Source organism: Hydra viridissima, unplaced genomic scaffold, assembly GCF_058129835.1.
Source record: "Hydra viridissima isolate aposymbiotic clone 2 unplaced genomic scaffold, HvirCarnegie_v1 scaffold_12, whole genome shotgun sequence".
Classification (NCBI taxonomy): Eukaryota; Metazoa; Cnidaria; class Hydrozoa; order Anthoathecata; family Hydridae; genus Hydra; species Hydra viridissima.
The window spans coordinates 4,268,662-4,283,847 of record NW_028324311.1 but is presented as its reverse complement, the minus strand read 5'-3'; the positions used below and the strand labels follow the sequence as shown (position 1 = coordinate 4,283,847).

Below are 15,186 nucleotides of genomic sequence, written 5' to 3'. Positions count from 1 at the left end.
TGAAATTAATTTGTCTATAGTATTTTTATTTTGTTTTTATCTGTTCTTCTTTAGAATTGCTCAGAAATCACAGACTCTCTTCGAGAGAAATGCATAACAGTAAGATGTAACTTCTAAGCCATTTTGTATTTGCCACTAATTTATAATGCTATAAATATTATATAAAAGTAGTTGATTAATAAAAAAGTAGTGAGCAATATTTTTAAAATGGTAAGAGATATCAATAAAAGATAAATTTTTCTTTAACAAAAATCAATTTCATTATGGAAAGTTCTGGAAAGTGTCTGGCTTGTTTAAGTCTGTTTCAAAAGAGCTATGAAGTAATGGGTAACTTCAAAACAATGACATAAATAGATGATGAGATTACTATGCTGTTTTGTTTGTTATTAACAATACAATGAATGTTCTTTCAAATGGTATAGTTCTGATAGTTAGCACCTTTGAGAATATGCTCAGGGTGGCCGTATTTTCAACACAAATTATTAGCAATTTTTCTACCAAACCTGTAAATAATTTAGTTTTAGATTTTATCAAATTGAAAGTTAAAATTACAATTAAATGCATAATTGGACTTTTCATTGCGGGTGCTATCTGCTCTGAGGGCGCTATCTTCTGGGAAATGAAGTTAGAAGTTTTGATTTTAACACATTATTTAGCAAATTAATTTTAGTGTAATTGTTTCCAGTTCATTTCTTGAATTTAACTTGGCTCACCATAAAATCATTGTAAATAGTTTTAGGCTTGTGTCCTTGTAAAGATACATAGAAATATACTAACAACCCTTTTGAATTTGGTACAAAATTTTATTTTTGCATCCACAACCAGTTTATGAGTACTTTTTACTTTGTGGGGTTAATTTAAAATTGAGCTTTTAGTAAAGAATTTCACAGAAAAAAGTTGTAAGATCATTTTATTTTCCAATCTTTGGGATTTCATTTTATGGTATGTCAAGTTTTAACTTGTAAATCACTTCTAGCAACATTAGTTAACTAACATAATATTATAACTTTTTCATTTTTTAATTTTAGATAATTGCACCTATCCTAAAAATAACTGCTATACCAGCATCAATATGTAAATGTTTCCAGCGGGTAATTTTTTATATTTTAAGCTCTTTACCTAATATATAAAACATCATATACTTTAATAAACTATTGTAAACACAAATAAGTAATACTGAATTCTTCAACTCGGGTATTTTAATCACAAGTTTCTTTCTAAATTGCATGAAATTTATTGCAGGTTACCAGGCTGCACCCAACTGTGGAGGTTAAAGAAACGTTGTCCCCTATCATCGAAAATTTGATCAAGCACAATACTGATTTTGGGAAGTTTCCTCATTTGAGGATATTTATTCAAGATTATTTATGTTATATATATTTGCATAAAAAATCAACAGATGCAATTGTTGATTTTATTGATAGGTTAGTCTTTTGTGTGTGTGTGTGTGTGTGTGTGTGTGTGTGTGTGTGTGTGTGTGTGTGTGTGTGTGTGTGTGTGTGTGTGTGTGTGTGTGTGTGTGTTACTTTTACTATCTATTACTATTGTTCAACAACCAATAGGTTAGTAATTGTATAAGCTATTTTCTTTTTAAATTAGCTTGCACACCTCTAATGCTAACTGTCCACATCCCAGAGTGATTGCAAATATTGTAACTGTTGCCCTAGCTGCAACCTATTCTGCATTTGAAACTGAAAAAGAAGAACAGTAATTTTTTTTGAAGTTTTTAAAAAATTGCTTTATACTTTTTTTATATACATATATATAGTAGTATTTTATACATTTTCGCATCAAACATTAAGTTCTATGAAATACCATTGGTTTTTAAGAACCCAACAGTTTTGTTATCATTGACTTAAATTTTGCCAAAATCTTTATAAAAAGTTGACTTGCAGTTTTAGTTGGATTTGTGATTTAAGATATCATTCCAGTTTACATTTAGTCCTGAGTTATTGTTTCAATTAACAATATATTCTCTAATAAATGATGTGCTTGGCCTTTAAATTGCTTAATTTTTTTTATAGCACATGCAACAGTTTAAAAGAAACAATTTTAACATGTTTTGAAGTTGTCTTTGATTGTATGTAAGTTGTTTATAAGTCTTAATTGCTATTTTTACTGTAACTCATATTTGTGTTTATTATTGCTTGTAGTACTTTGTTTCATGCTGTGTTTATTGTAATTTTTTAAGGTGTTATCTTGCATATTTGCTGCAATCATTTTAGTTATTTAAACTTTCAATAATGATGAAATAGTCATCCAATGGTATTTAGTTGCTCCAAGTAACTATTAGAACCTCTCTAAAAGACAGTCCAAAGTCTACCATTTCTGGTTTAAGGCACTCTCTTTTATAGCCTGATGCAGTTAATTAAGGAGTTATCTTAAAAACTTCACTCTATGACCTTTTGGGTTTAATATCCCAGTAACAACAAAAATGATAATTTTCCAGATGTTTTAAAAAAAACAATCTGAAATTGGGTAAATGGGGTAACTCCAAAGATTTAAATTTATTGGAAAGACCTTGTAGATGAGTTAAATCAGTTAGACACCATGTGTGAAGAGGTTTGTGTTTAAAGTTAAACCAAATACTAAAACTTCATGCATATTGCAGTGTAGTTATTATTTGTGTTATAATTAGTTACAACATTATAATTGGTTTATTAATCTTTAAATTAAATGTTGTCCCTATTAAGACTTTGTTTATTCTCTGGGCAGGGGGGTGTCTATTCTCTGTGGGGGGGGGGTGCTTATAAGCTAGTGTTTAAATGATATGCTTGACAATTATTTTAAGTTGTGTAAATGTTAATAAAATGTTTTGTTGGAATTAATTTTAATTAAATATGTTTAAAGGGAAGTCAAAGTGTTTTTTCCACCCACAACCACAGAGGGAGGGGGAGGGGAGTAATTTTTACAGTTAGAGAAAATGTTGGTGAAGAGAAATAGGGTCATATTCATAGCTCAGATGATGTTTCCACTAAGTTAAGCTGTCTTTTAGATTTTTCTGAATACTATTGGTTTAATAGTTTGCATAAAATGTATTGTGTTTAAACAGTTTAATTGCAGATTGAATGTGAAGATTGAATGGAAATTTAAACAAAAATAGTAAGGCATGCTATCAGAAAAATCTGCCCACCTTTTGTGGTGTGGTAAAGCTAGTTAATGGCCCTTTTTTGAAATTATTTTTTTGTGTGTGGTAGTGTTTGTATAATAGAACATTTTGGCAGAAAAAAATAATTAAAAATAATATTTAGTTTCAAAATGTCAACCAAGCAAACTAAACAAAGATTTTTGATTGTGGACAAACACTTAAAAAATCCAACTTTATCGAATAGAAAGTTGGCAAAGAGTCAAGCTCGAAAGTTGTATGACAACTTGTTAACAAAACATAATGGGTGTGTTTTGATGGATGACAAAACTTATGTTAAAATGGATTTTAAACAAATTCCTGGGCAGTGCTACTATGCTTCTAAAATAAGAGGAAATGTGAGTGATAAATACAAGTATGTAATGACTGATAAATTTTCGAAAAAATTGATGATTTGGCAGGCACTTTGCTCTTGCGGCGAAAAATTGCCAATTTATGTTTGTTTGGGCACAATGAAATCTTCGGAATACGTGAAATGTTGTCTTTCTTGTATAAAATGACTAATTAAAGCTCATAGAAGTACTTCAGAATTTTTTTGGCCTGATTTAGCCACAAAACATTACTCAAAAGATGGTCAAAAGTTTTACAATGATAATGGAGTGATGTTGGTTCCGAAAAAGATGAATCCTCCAAACTGCCCCGAATTACGTCCTATTGAAAAATATTGGGCCATCATATAAAAGAAATTGAAATTAAGTGGAAAAACAGTAAAATCAGCTACAGATTTGAAGAAAAAATAGGATTACGCTGCTAAAGCTTACAAAAATTACTCTGTCCAGAAACTTATGGGAGGCATCAAAAAGAAAGTCAGAATTTTCTGTAAAACTTAATTTTTTTTTGTTTTTTCCCTATTAATATGTAATCTTTACAGTCTTAATTTTTCAGAAATATATTGATTTAAATACATTTAAGCTTTCTTACATCCTTTTTTGATCAAGAAAGGTAGGCAGATTTTTCCGATAGCATGCCTTAATGCAAAAAAGGCCAAATCATCATTTCAAACAAATCTTTATTATGTTAATTTTAAATCAAATTTAAAAAAATTCCTATAAATTAATATCAAAGAAAAATACTCTTTTAAGATTGTTGTTTACCTATTTCTTAACAAAACTGGGTATAACTGAGCCAGACATTCTGGTATGCATTTCTCACATCAACTTCATGAGTTTTTTAAGGACTAGTTTGTTTTCTGATTTTGCTATTAAACATCTATAAACATCAAGAAATCCATGCAAATGCCTTATAAATAATGCAAACTCCATGATTAATATGTTTTCTTTGTACAAATAAATTTTTTATAGCTGCAAGTATGATGATTGGATACCATCCATTGCCATTTTTTTGCAAGCAGTACCATTTCCACATGAGTATGATGATTATTTCAGTTTTTGAGGCTTCATTTAAATTATAAAGTGATTTTTGTTTACTTTTAAAAAGTAGCAATTGAAGCATTTATTAATTTTTCATAGTATTACATGTTTTTTACATTACATAACATAAAATGAACATAACATAGCATAAATTTTTACATTTATGTTATGTTATATTTATGTTATGCTATGTTAATTTTATGTATTTAGATTATTTAAAGAAAAGAACTTTTCAGAGTAAGATTTTTATTTATTTACTCTATTCATTCTGTATAAATTATTTACATCATTACTGTATATTTACTATTTATTATTACATATTTACAGTAGTATATTCTAATAAAAATAAATATAAGTACCTTTTGCATTTTTTCTTTAGGTTATTAAGAAGAACTATCAAACTTATTGCTTTTGATAGAAGGTGTGAGGTATGTGATGTCAGTTTTTAGTACATATACTTTTGGATACTTAAATTCCCGTTTTTTGAAATCAGTTTTTTTTGTTCTTGCTTTCTTTTTTTTCTTCTCCTTGTTTCTTTGAGGTCAGATTTCTGCAATTGGATTTTATAATTGTTCATCAAAAGTATGTTTGAAACAGTAAACAATAGTGAGGCTGAAGGCACTTATTGCATTATGTTATATTATATATATTACATTATTATATTACATTATTACATTATATGTTACATTATTATTACATTATTATTACATTATATGTAAGACACTGCTAACTTTACTTAATTAAGGTAACAGTAAAGTACTCTATTTTCTTGAGTTTTTAGTTTTCAAATCACAAACCATAAAGTTAGTTAATAAAATATTGATAAAAATAGTATGTAAAACTGCTGCTGGTAATACTTTTAGTAATTAATTATAACTTTATTAAAACAATTAACACTTACAAAGTTATAAATTCAATAGTCTAAGGTTTGATTGTTTTTTTAAGTGACGGATAGTAATTTTCCTATTATATCATGAATACCATTCTTGCCACACTATTTTTTTAGGAATTAAAGAAAGTTCTGTTTAAAAAAAAAAACTCTAGTGCATGGACAGTTTCACAAGTTTTTGTGAAACTGTCCATGCACTAGAGTTTAATGTTTTTGGAAAAACTTCAATTTGTTTACTATTGTTTAATATTAAGATACAAATTATAAATTTGAATTTCTCAACAGTTAATATTAATTAGTGCTTAGAATAGTCCTTACAAATATTTTGTCATCAAAGACTATATTTTCTATTATTACATATGCTATAGTCATATATACTTTTTAAGAATATTTTAGTTCTTATTATTCTTAAATATTGATGACAAAAACTTAATTAACATTTAATTACTCATGCCAAAATGATTTTATTTAGGTGGTAAAAATATATCTTTTTAATAATGAGCATGAAAACTATTCTGTAATCTATTGTCAATAATGATAAGAAAATTTAAAAGCAGACATAATCAATCCACTTTAAGAGTAATAATGTTTATTGGTATCCAGCAGGATCCTTACAATTGAGCTTTAAGAACTAGGTATTAGTAACTTTGACATGAAGAAATTTAACATTTATATCACATCAAACTGAGTTTGTAGCTCCAAGTTCCCAATCATTTTCAGAACAAGATGAATAAGTAGGTTCAAAATAACATTTTCATTTTCTTATGTCAGGTTTTGTACCATCAAATGCATGATTTATTGCAATATCTCGGCCGAGTCTTTATTGAATTAGCTCTCAGTCATATATAATTTTCTCCCTTGCAATCCTTACAATCTTTGTATTTATATAAAAATAGTCTACTTATATGAAGTTAAACTGTTTAAATCAATATGACAGATGTTGGAAGTTGGAATTTGAAATTCAATGGAAGGATGATTAACAAGAAAAGTTGGCTAGTTTCTATTGGCTATCTAAGCATATGCCTATAATCCTGTAAATACAGATAGTTTCTTTAAAAAAAACTTTTTAGCATTTATTGTTAATAAACCTCAAAACCGTTAATTGTTTATAAAACCTCAAAATTTTTTTTCTTGGTTGTTTAAGTAAAGTTCAATCCAGTTTTGTAATACAATTAAAAGCATCTATACATTAATTAGTGAAATAGTGGTCCTGATTAGGCTGTGACAATTCCCGTTTTCCGGGAAACGAAAGCGGGAATTTCCGGGAACGGGATTCATTTCCCGGACTTGGAAAAAAACGGGAACGGGAATTCCCGTTCCCGTATTTTAAAAAGCGGGAACGGGAAAATCCCGTTCCTGTTCCCGTTTTTCACCTGGAACGTCTAATATTTCCTGGTTTTTTTTCCTGCTTTTTTTTTTTCTTTTTTTTTCCTGGTTATATAATTTGTTTGTTTTTTTTGTGGTTTATTTTGGTTTAGGTGTTTGTTTTTTTTTGGATTCTTTTTTATTTTTTTTTTTTATTTTTTAAATTTATTAACTTAACAACATAGAAGATTTTTACAACATAGAAGATTTTTACAACATAGAAGACACACAGGGGAGTTTTAATAAAAGCTATGTACCTAAAAAAAAAAAAGGAAAAAAGGTTAATTCTAACTAATAACTTATATTCAAAGGAAAATAAGGTAATTAACAAGAAAGATACCAAAGATATGAAGAAAGTTAGTAAAGAAAAGACGCAAGTTAGCAAAGAAAAGAAGAAATTAGTAAAGAAAAGAAAAAAGTTAATAAAGAAAAGAAGAAAGTTAGTAAAGAAAAGACGAAAGTTAGTAAAGAAAAGACGAAAGTTAGTAAAGAAAAGACGAAAGTTAGTAAAGAAAAGAAAAAAGTTAATAAAGAAAAGAAGAAAGTTAGTAAAGAAAAGACGAAAGTTAGTAAAGAAAAGAAAAAAGTTAATAAAGAAAAGAAGAAAGTTAGTAAAGAAAAGACGAAAGTTAGTAAAGAAAAGAAGAAGTTAGTAAAGAAAAGAAAAAATTAGTAAAGAAACGAAGAAAGTTAGTAAAGAAAAGACGAAAGTTAGTAAAGAAAAGAAGAAATTAGTAAAGAAACGAAGAAAGTTAGTAAAGAAAAGACGAAAGTTAGTAAAGAAAAGAAGAAATTAGTAAAGAAACGAAGAAAGTTAGTAAAGAAAAGACGAAAGTTAGTAAAGAAAAGAAGAAATTAGTAAAGAAACGAAGAAAGTTAGTAAAGAAAAGACGAAAGTTAGTAAAGAAAAGAAGAAATTAGTAAAGAAACGAAGAAAGTTAGTAAAGAAAAGAAGAAAGTTAGTAAAGAAAAGACGAAAGTTAGTAAAGAAAAGAAAAAAGTTAATAAAGAAAAGAAGAAAGTTAGTAAAGAAAAGACGAAAGTTAGTAAAGAAAAGAAGAAGTTAGTAAAGAAAAGAAAAAATTAGTAAAGAAACGAAGAAAGTTAGTAAAGAAAAGACGAAAGTTAGTAAAGAAAAGAAGAAATTAGTAAAGAAAAGAAGAAATTAGTAAAGAAACGAAGAAAGTTAGTAAAGAAAAGAAGAAAGTTAGTAAAGAAAAGAAGAAGTTAGTAAAGAAAAGACGAAAGTTAGTAAAGAAACGAAGAAAGTTAGTAAAGAAAAGACGAAAGTTAGTAAAGAAAAGAAGAAGTTAGTAAAGAAAAGAAGAAAGTTAGTAAAGAAAAGAAGAAATTAGTAAAGAAACGAAGAAATTAGTAAAGAAAAGAAGAAAGTTAGTAAAGAAAAGACGAAAGTTAGTAAAGAAAAGAAGAAAGTTAGTAAAGAAACGAAGAAAGTTAGTAAAGAAAAGAAGAAGTTAGTAAAGAAAAGAAGAAAGTTAGTAAAGAAAAGAAGAAGTTAGTAAAGAAAAGAAGAAAGTTAGTAAAGAAAAGAAGAAATTAGTAAAGAAACGAAGAAATTAGTAAAGAAAAGAAGAAAGTTAGTAAAGAAAAGACGAAAGTTAGTAAAGAAAAGAAGAAAGTTAGTAAAGAAAAGAAGAAAGTTAGTAAAGAAACGAAGAAAGTTAGTAAAGAAAAGAAGAAAGTTAGTAAAGAAAAGAAGAAAGTTAGTAAAGAAACGAAGAAAGTTAGTAAAGAAAAGAAGAAAGTTAGTAAGGAAAAGAAGAAAGTTAGCAAAGAAAAGAAGAAAGTTAGCAAAGAAACGAAGACAGTAAACTACTTAAAAAAGTTATAATTAGGTCTTAAACCTAATTATAATTTTAAATTATTATAATATTTATATATATTTACCTTATAGTTATAGTAGTTTGTTCCTAGTATTAGTACCAAATTTATAACATAAATCTTAAAATCTTAAAATAAACGGGAATATATGCGCGCAAATCATAAAATAGCGGGAATCCCGTAAAAAAGCGGGAAACTTGGTAAAATGCGGGAAACTTGTAAAAATACGGCTTTTCCCGTATTTCTTATATTATATTATAATATATAAATATATATATTATAATATATAAATATATAAATATGTATATATATAATATATAAATATATATATTATATATATATAATATATATATATTATATCATAATATATAAATATATATATATTATGATATATATAATATATATATATTATATCATAATATATAAATATATATATATTATATATTATAATATAATAATTACGGGAAAACCCCGTAACATCGAATGACGTACGGGAACAGGAACGGGAATTTCCTGTTCCCGTATTTTATTTATTACGGGAACAGGATCCCGTTCCCGTATTTTAAATACCAAAAGCAGGAACAGGATCCCGCTCCCGTAGTTCCCGTAGTTCCCGTAAATACGGGAACTTGGCGCACTCTAGTCCTGATGACCTCTTTGTCATTTTGAATTGAGTTTTTTCGTAGAAGGAACAAAAAGTTTGATAGAGCAAAATTTTAGATTTTCAATGGACTCAATTCTTGCATATGATTGTTGAGTTTTCAAACGGGTTTAAATATGATGGAGTCGCTTTCAAGATTATTAAAGTAGTATGGTAAAAATGTTTGATGAATTTTTAAGAAGCAGCTTCCAAAGTTACTGAAGCAATCAGTTGAAAATAGTGTTCTCACATTTAAATGGTACTATTGTTGTTTAAACCAGCAGTGTTAGCACTCAATGATTTGTTGTTGATTTATCTTCCTTTAATAAACATTTGTTCTGTATGATGACTGTTTGTTTAGTTTATTGCAGAGCTATTGCTACAAATATGACAAAAACTTATGAGACTGGAAACTTTGGTGTAAGCTTATTTAATAAATTTTAAGCAATAGTAAAAAATCAATACATCTTGTAAAGTTGGATATTGGAGCATAAAGTGCTTATTTTGTATTGCTTATTTTGTATTGCTTATTTTGTGCTTTTCTGTAACCTGACATTGTTGTGGCAAAAATATCAAACCCCATGCTGATAATAAGAAAGAAGTGCTAAAAGTATGATTTAGATCAATTAAAATTACTTATGCTTACACTTTTACTTGGCATATGAATATTGCAAATGGAGATTTAATCTGTGCTATGTACATTTTATACTCAGACATCCTCATTTCTGCTATGGTCTTAATGCTGTGCATGTAGATTTGTTGTTACTTACTTTGAATAATTACAAATGACGTTGTATGTTAATTTTACCCCTAGAGAAAGAGAAAAAAAAGTTTAAGGACATTGAATAAATGAATAATAATTCAATTACTTTTTACTCAACTTGGGTAATTATATTCATAACTAATATAGGTGAAGAATTCCAAGGTGCAGAGCAATCATCTTAGTACATTATACTTTTGATAATTTATATGCTGCAATATTCCTACAATTTATAAAAAGATTTTTATGGACCTTTTGTGCTCTTAAAAACCTACTCAGATCATTCAACAAAAATAAAATATTAAAAAAAAACAAAAAACATGGCTTTATGTATTGCTGAACATTCATTTACTCTTTTTTTTTTTTAAGTGTTGTAAAGTTTTACCCTTTCTTAAACATGCAAAATTAGTGTGACGCCTCTTTCTAGTGAACTAAATCAAACTTATTAATTACATTGCATGAAGTTTAAGCATGATCCTTTTATCACCACAAAAAGAAGAGAAAATTGTTGAAAAAAGATGTTGCAGATAATAGTTATACCAATTAATTATAGAAAGAATACAGTTAAGTCTAAAAAGATATTGTAATTATCAATAAATAAAAATAGCAATTAAAAAACAAAAGTTTATACTCAAAAAAATTGATGAGATAAAGCAGGTGAAAGTAATGAAGATCCAGACTTAAATTTACTCACAGTACAGAATTTTGGCTGGAAAGCACTTTCTAGATTAAAGTACCAAGAAGAAAGTTAATAGACCTACTGTTGCTGAAACTATATACAAGATTAACCAGTAAGTTTAAATCTTCTTTAAATAGTTTTAAATAGTTTTGCATAGTTTTGTGACTGGTGCTGAAACAGAAAATTTGCTTGGAGCTCTAAAAAATATTTTTAGTATTAGTAAAGCTACAGCTACTGCTGTCATATGATGTATTGTTTAATTTTTTTTTCCTGGTTAGGGACTTTTAAGCAACACTGGTTGTCAAATAGCATGCACCCTGATACAGACTTTAAGGGATAAGTTTCTGCAATCTATAGGTTGCTTGAAAACAGCTACTGCTAAGCCTAGGACCTAGATGATTTTTTTAAGAGGATAGCTGGATATTTGGAATCACATTACTAACATTAAATACCAGAGAGCAATAGAAGCAGAGAAAAGTAAAAGGATTGCATAATAAAACTTCTTAACACAAATCTTTGACTTTGTCCACAAGATGATCAGAAGCTACTCCTAGACCCCCTACATGAGTCATCTGTCTTTTCAAGTGTTACCTTCAGAGCAGTGAGAGAGAAATAGCACCTATATATCCTTCTCAAATAGTTTCATCTGTCTTTATGATTTTTTTAAAAGTTTCATTTCAAGTGCAACTTTCAGAGCAGTAAGAGAGAAATAGCATCTATATTACCTCCTGTCAAATAGTTTCATCTCTCTTTCTGATTAGTCAGCTAAAAGAGACATGAATTTATGAATGATCGCAATAGATTGCTCAAAAGCAACTTTTTCCTATAATTTTTAGTATTAATTTGTTGTCAGTAAATTTATGTGGTGTTGGTGTTATTTTTAAAAAATGAATGATTTGTTTTTAATCATAGTTTAACTTATCTGGATCATCAAATCACTTTGTCACTCATGGAGTTTATCTTTTTTTTTTTTTTTTTTTTTTTTTCTTTCATGTAAAACTTATTCAGAACAAACTTTATTAGATTGCTTAATAAAGTTAGTGTTAACAAAGGGAGTAAAACCATTTACAAAGTACTAACAATACAGTCAAAGTCACATTTGTTCCTATAGCTTCATTTTAAATCTATTATGATGCAAATATTAGATATTAACTTTAAGATTTATGCTAGTTCTCTTTTTAATAATAGTGATACAATATTTGTAGGTGCATCAGTTAGTTTTACCTATAAAAGACGAAAAAATAGGGTGGGCACAATTAGTTGCTCCTGGAGGAGAACTGTCTCCTGATGAAGGAGAGCTGTTTTGCTTTATGGTAATATTATTTTACCTTCTTTTTGCCTTATTTCTATAGTTTACAGATTTGTTTATATTTTAAACTACTTCATTTTTCTCATAATTATTTCTTGCATGTTTGAGTGCTATAAATATTTTCAGCTGGAACATCTGCTACAATGTTGTTTGAAACGTAAACCAATTATCACATCTATAAAAAATAATCTAAAAAGCCTTATTTTAAGTTTGGCAAAGCAAGGCAATAAAACCTGTATCGAGGTATTTTTTTCATATATTTAGTATTATCAACATTAGTGATATTAGTTGTTATTTACTTAAATGTGGTTGTGTTTTTCAATGTTTATACCTTTTTTAGGTATTGATTGCACTTATTGAGATATCCATTGATGAGGATGAAAAACTAGAAATAATGTCTGCTCTGCAGTGTTCACCTGAAGGACAGCAGCAAGCTATTAATTTTCTAAAAAAAAGAAGTGATATTGAAAAATTGGTAACCCCAACTTAATTCAACTTACATTTATTTTTTAATTTTTGAGTTGATGCTTGAAAAGTTTGCTTTTTAATACTTGGTCAAATATTTAATATTTCTTTGTGCAACTTTGTTCTTAAAAAGCTCCAGCATATTAGCTGATGGATTTTGGCTTTATTATCTTTAGTATCACATTGTATGATGCAGTATATACTTTTGTATTTTATTTTGAAGAAAACTCTTTCCCAAGATGAATTTCAGTTGAAAAATTGTGTAAACTGCCAAAAGAAACTTGCTATTTATAGTTAAATTTGGATGTGTTTTCTTTGAATGCTCTATCATTCTTCTTAAATTTAATGTTTAATTTTTGTTTTCAAATAAGCTTAACATTAATTTAGTGTCAGTTTTTTTTTATTTCCTTTTTTTACACTTTAGAAAACGTGTGGCGGCCCTTACAAACTGGCTCTTCCAAGTCAATCTACTGTAAAAATATTAACTTTTAATTAAATATTATATATAAATTACGATAGTTGCTATAATTTATTTTAAATTACAACAGTTTTTGTAAAAAGTTGGCTTTTTATTGCATAGCTCTTGTTCTTATTTTGGTAGGATGAAGACCTTATTCATGTTCTGAGAAGTGGAAAGTATGGGAATATAAAGAGTTTAAATTTAGCGTTTACTAAAGTCACCAGTGAGGCTGCTAAACATATCATAAAGTTACCAAGTTTAACCGATTTGAACTTGTGGAGCACTCCAGTAAGTTTTAAAGCTGAAAATTAAAGTTTTTAAGTTTAAGTTTATTAGTTATTAAAATTTCAAATGATTAATTGTTGAATAATAATAAAAGCCACTCGCAGATTGAACTAACTTTAGACAAGCTTGTGCTCTTTTTCTAATGGTTAATGCAAATGGAAACTGGTAAATTGAGTTGTTGAATAATTACATTGATTACTTTCACTCTACTTTTTTTTTGTTCAATCCCTTTCCTCGTCAGAGTTTTTTTTTTGTTCAAGTGAATCCATTATCTTTTTTAAAGCAACAATATTTCCTAATTGTTGTAAGATCATTTTAATCTAGCCTAAAGATTGATCAACTTAAAAGTTCTCATGGAGATCATTGAGTGAATTGATTTAGCTTCATAATCTTTTAATTATTTAGCCACTTATAGAGAAACAACTTACAACTTTAATAAATCTCGTTTTTCAGAAAAAAGAATCTTGTTTAAACTAGCAAAATAAACTCAATTAGTTATGGAGGGATTCAACACCTGTCAAAAAAAAGTTCTTGATATAAAAGGGATATTATCAATCATAATTACACTTTTCTACGAAAGGCACTTAACATAGAACGAAAAAATATTGTAAAACTTTATTAAAGTTGTAATAGATAATGGCTAAAGAATGTTACTTATGACTTAAGTAAAAACTATGCAATAATTGATTATCATTAAAGTTTAAAATTAAGTTACTTTTGAAACTATTTATTCACACAAATCCAAATTCTTCTTTTTAGTTCGGAGATAAAGGTTTACAATTATTAACTGAGCACCTGCCCAATTTGGAATGCTTAAATTTGTGTGAGACATGCGTGACAGATGATGGATTGAAATCATTGGTTTATCTCGAGAGATTACGATACATTAACATGAACAGCACAAGCCTGTCAAACGTTACTTATGACTTACTAAAAGTAATTACATTTTTTGAAAAAAAAATTTTCTTTTTAATGTTTTACGCAGTAGTAAAGTTGCTTACTTTTTTTTCCACCACAGTCAAAAAAGCAAATATCTAATAACTCGGGTTAATTTTTAGGAAACAAAAAGTGTAAAGCATATGCTTTTTAAATTGTCTCTAAGATGACGTGATCCCACAAATATGATGTAAAATTAATAATTTAGCTATGTAATAATGTAGTAATCTGTAATAATGTAACTGTATGATAATGTAAGAATCATGCAATAATAGATATCAATAATGCAACTTAAATAAATAGAAAATTTTAGAAAAACTTAACTGTAATAGCATGAAAATAAAAATGATAGATGTTAACAATGCAATGTGATCATTTTTTATGTTTGATTTTTACATTTTTTTGTGCTTCTTGAGCCAAACTTAAAAAGTTCTTTTTTTTTTTAGGAGAAGTTAACGAACTTGAGAATTGTCGATGTCTGTTACACTGATGTGTGGTAGCTTGAGAAAAAATATACAATTTATTTTTAAACAAATTTTATAACGCTATGTATTTCATTGAAGTGCCAATTTTGGTATTATATATTATATATATGTATATATATATATGTATATTTATATATATATATATATTTATATATATATATTTATATTGTATTTTGTTTGTATATAGTATTGATGTTAAACGTGTGGTCCGATTTTCGCTTTTCTATTTATTTACTCTATTCGGCAATATTCATTTGAGTGGAGCTTTAAAGTCTATTTTTACAGATAAGCTTTAAAATGAATCTGTAGTTAAAGATTTTATTGTCGAACTATTAAGTGATTTATATAGACTGATTCATCTAGTTGGGGGAGGCATTAAATGACAAATTCGTCATCGTTATTTTGTCAAAATTAGTTTTTTATGCATTTATATTACGAACCAATTTATTGTTTTTAAATATAAATTATAGAGTATTAAATCTGATAAAGAACAGTGAAAATGCTGATGATTCGTAAGTTGCGATTAAGAAAACGTTGTGACTACTTAACAATGACA

General features: G+C 27.4%; 1 protein-coding gene and 1 long non-coding RNA gene across 4 annotated transcripts in view; both read left to right on the top strand.

The window, feature by feature from the left end:
• The window catches only part of LOC145193655 (C-Maf-inducing protein-like), a 28,747-nt gene extending 13,561 nt beyond the window's left edge, over positions 1-15,186 (top strand). For all 3 annotated transcript variants that reach the window (XM_090068373.1, XM_090068374.1, XM_090068372.1), the window contains 15 exons: positions 55-99; positions 1,029-1,091; positions 1,243-1,424; positions 1,600-1,707; positions 2,025-2,084; positions 4,447-4,512; positions 4,726-4,752; positions 4,895-4,943; positions 11,896-12,003; positions 12,126-12,242; positions 12,340-12,474; positions 12,889-12,936; positions 13,066-13,212; positions 13,969-14,145; positions 14,592-15,186. In XM_090068373.1, coding sequence (XP_089924499.1) covers positions 55-99; positions 1,029-1,091; positions 1,243-1,424; positions 1,600-1,707; positions 2,025-2,084; positions 4,447-4,512; positions 4,726-4,752; positions 4,895-4,943; positions 11,896-12,003; positions 12,126-12,242; positions 12,340-12,474; positions 12,889-12,936; positions 13,066-13,212; positions 13,969-14,145; positions 14,592-14,645 — 1,386 coding nt within the window. In that variant the 3' untranslated portion in view covers positions 14,646-15,186. The remainder of the gene's footprint in view (positions 1-54; positions 100-1,028; positions 1,092-1,242; positions 1,425-1,599; positions 1,708-2,024; positions 2,085-4,446; positions 4,513-4,725; positions 4,753-4,894; positions 4,944-11,895; positions 12,004-12,125; positions 12,243-12,339; positions 12,475-12,888; positions 12,937-13,065; positions 13,213-13,968; positions 14,146-14,591) is intronic.
• On the top strand, positions 5,603-10,330 carry LOC149880863 (uncharacterized). Its single transcript, XR_016445492.1, has 2 exons — positions 5,603-6,611; positions 9,255-10,330. It is a non-coding gene; the product is annotated as an uncharacterized LOC149880863 (long non-coding RNA).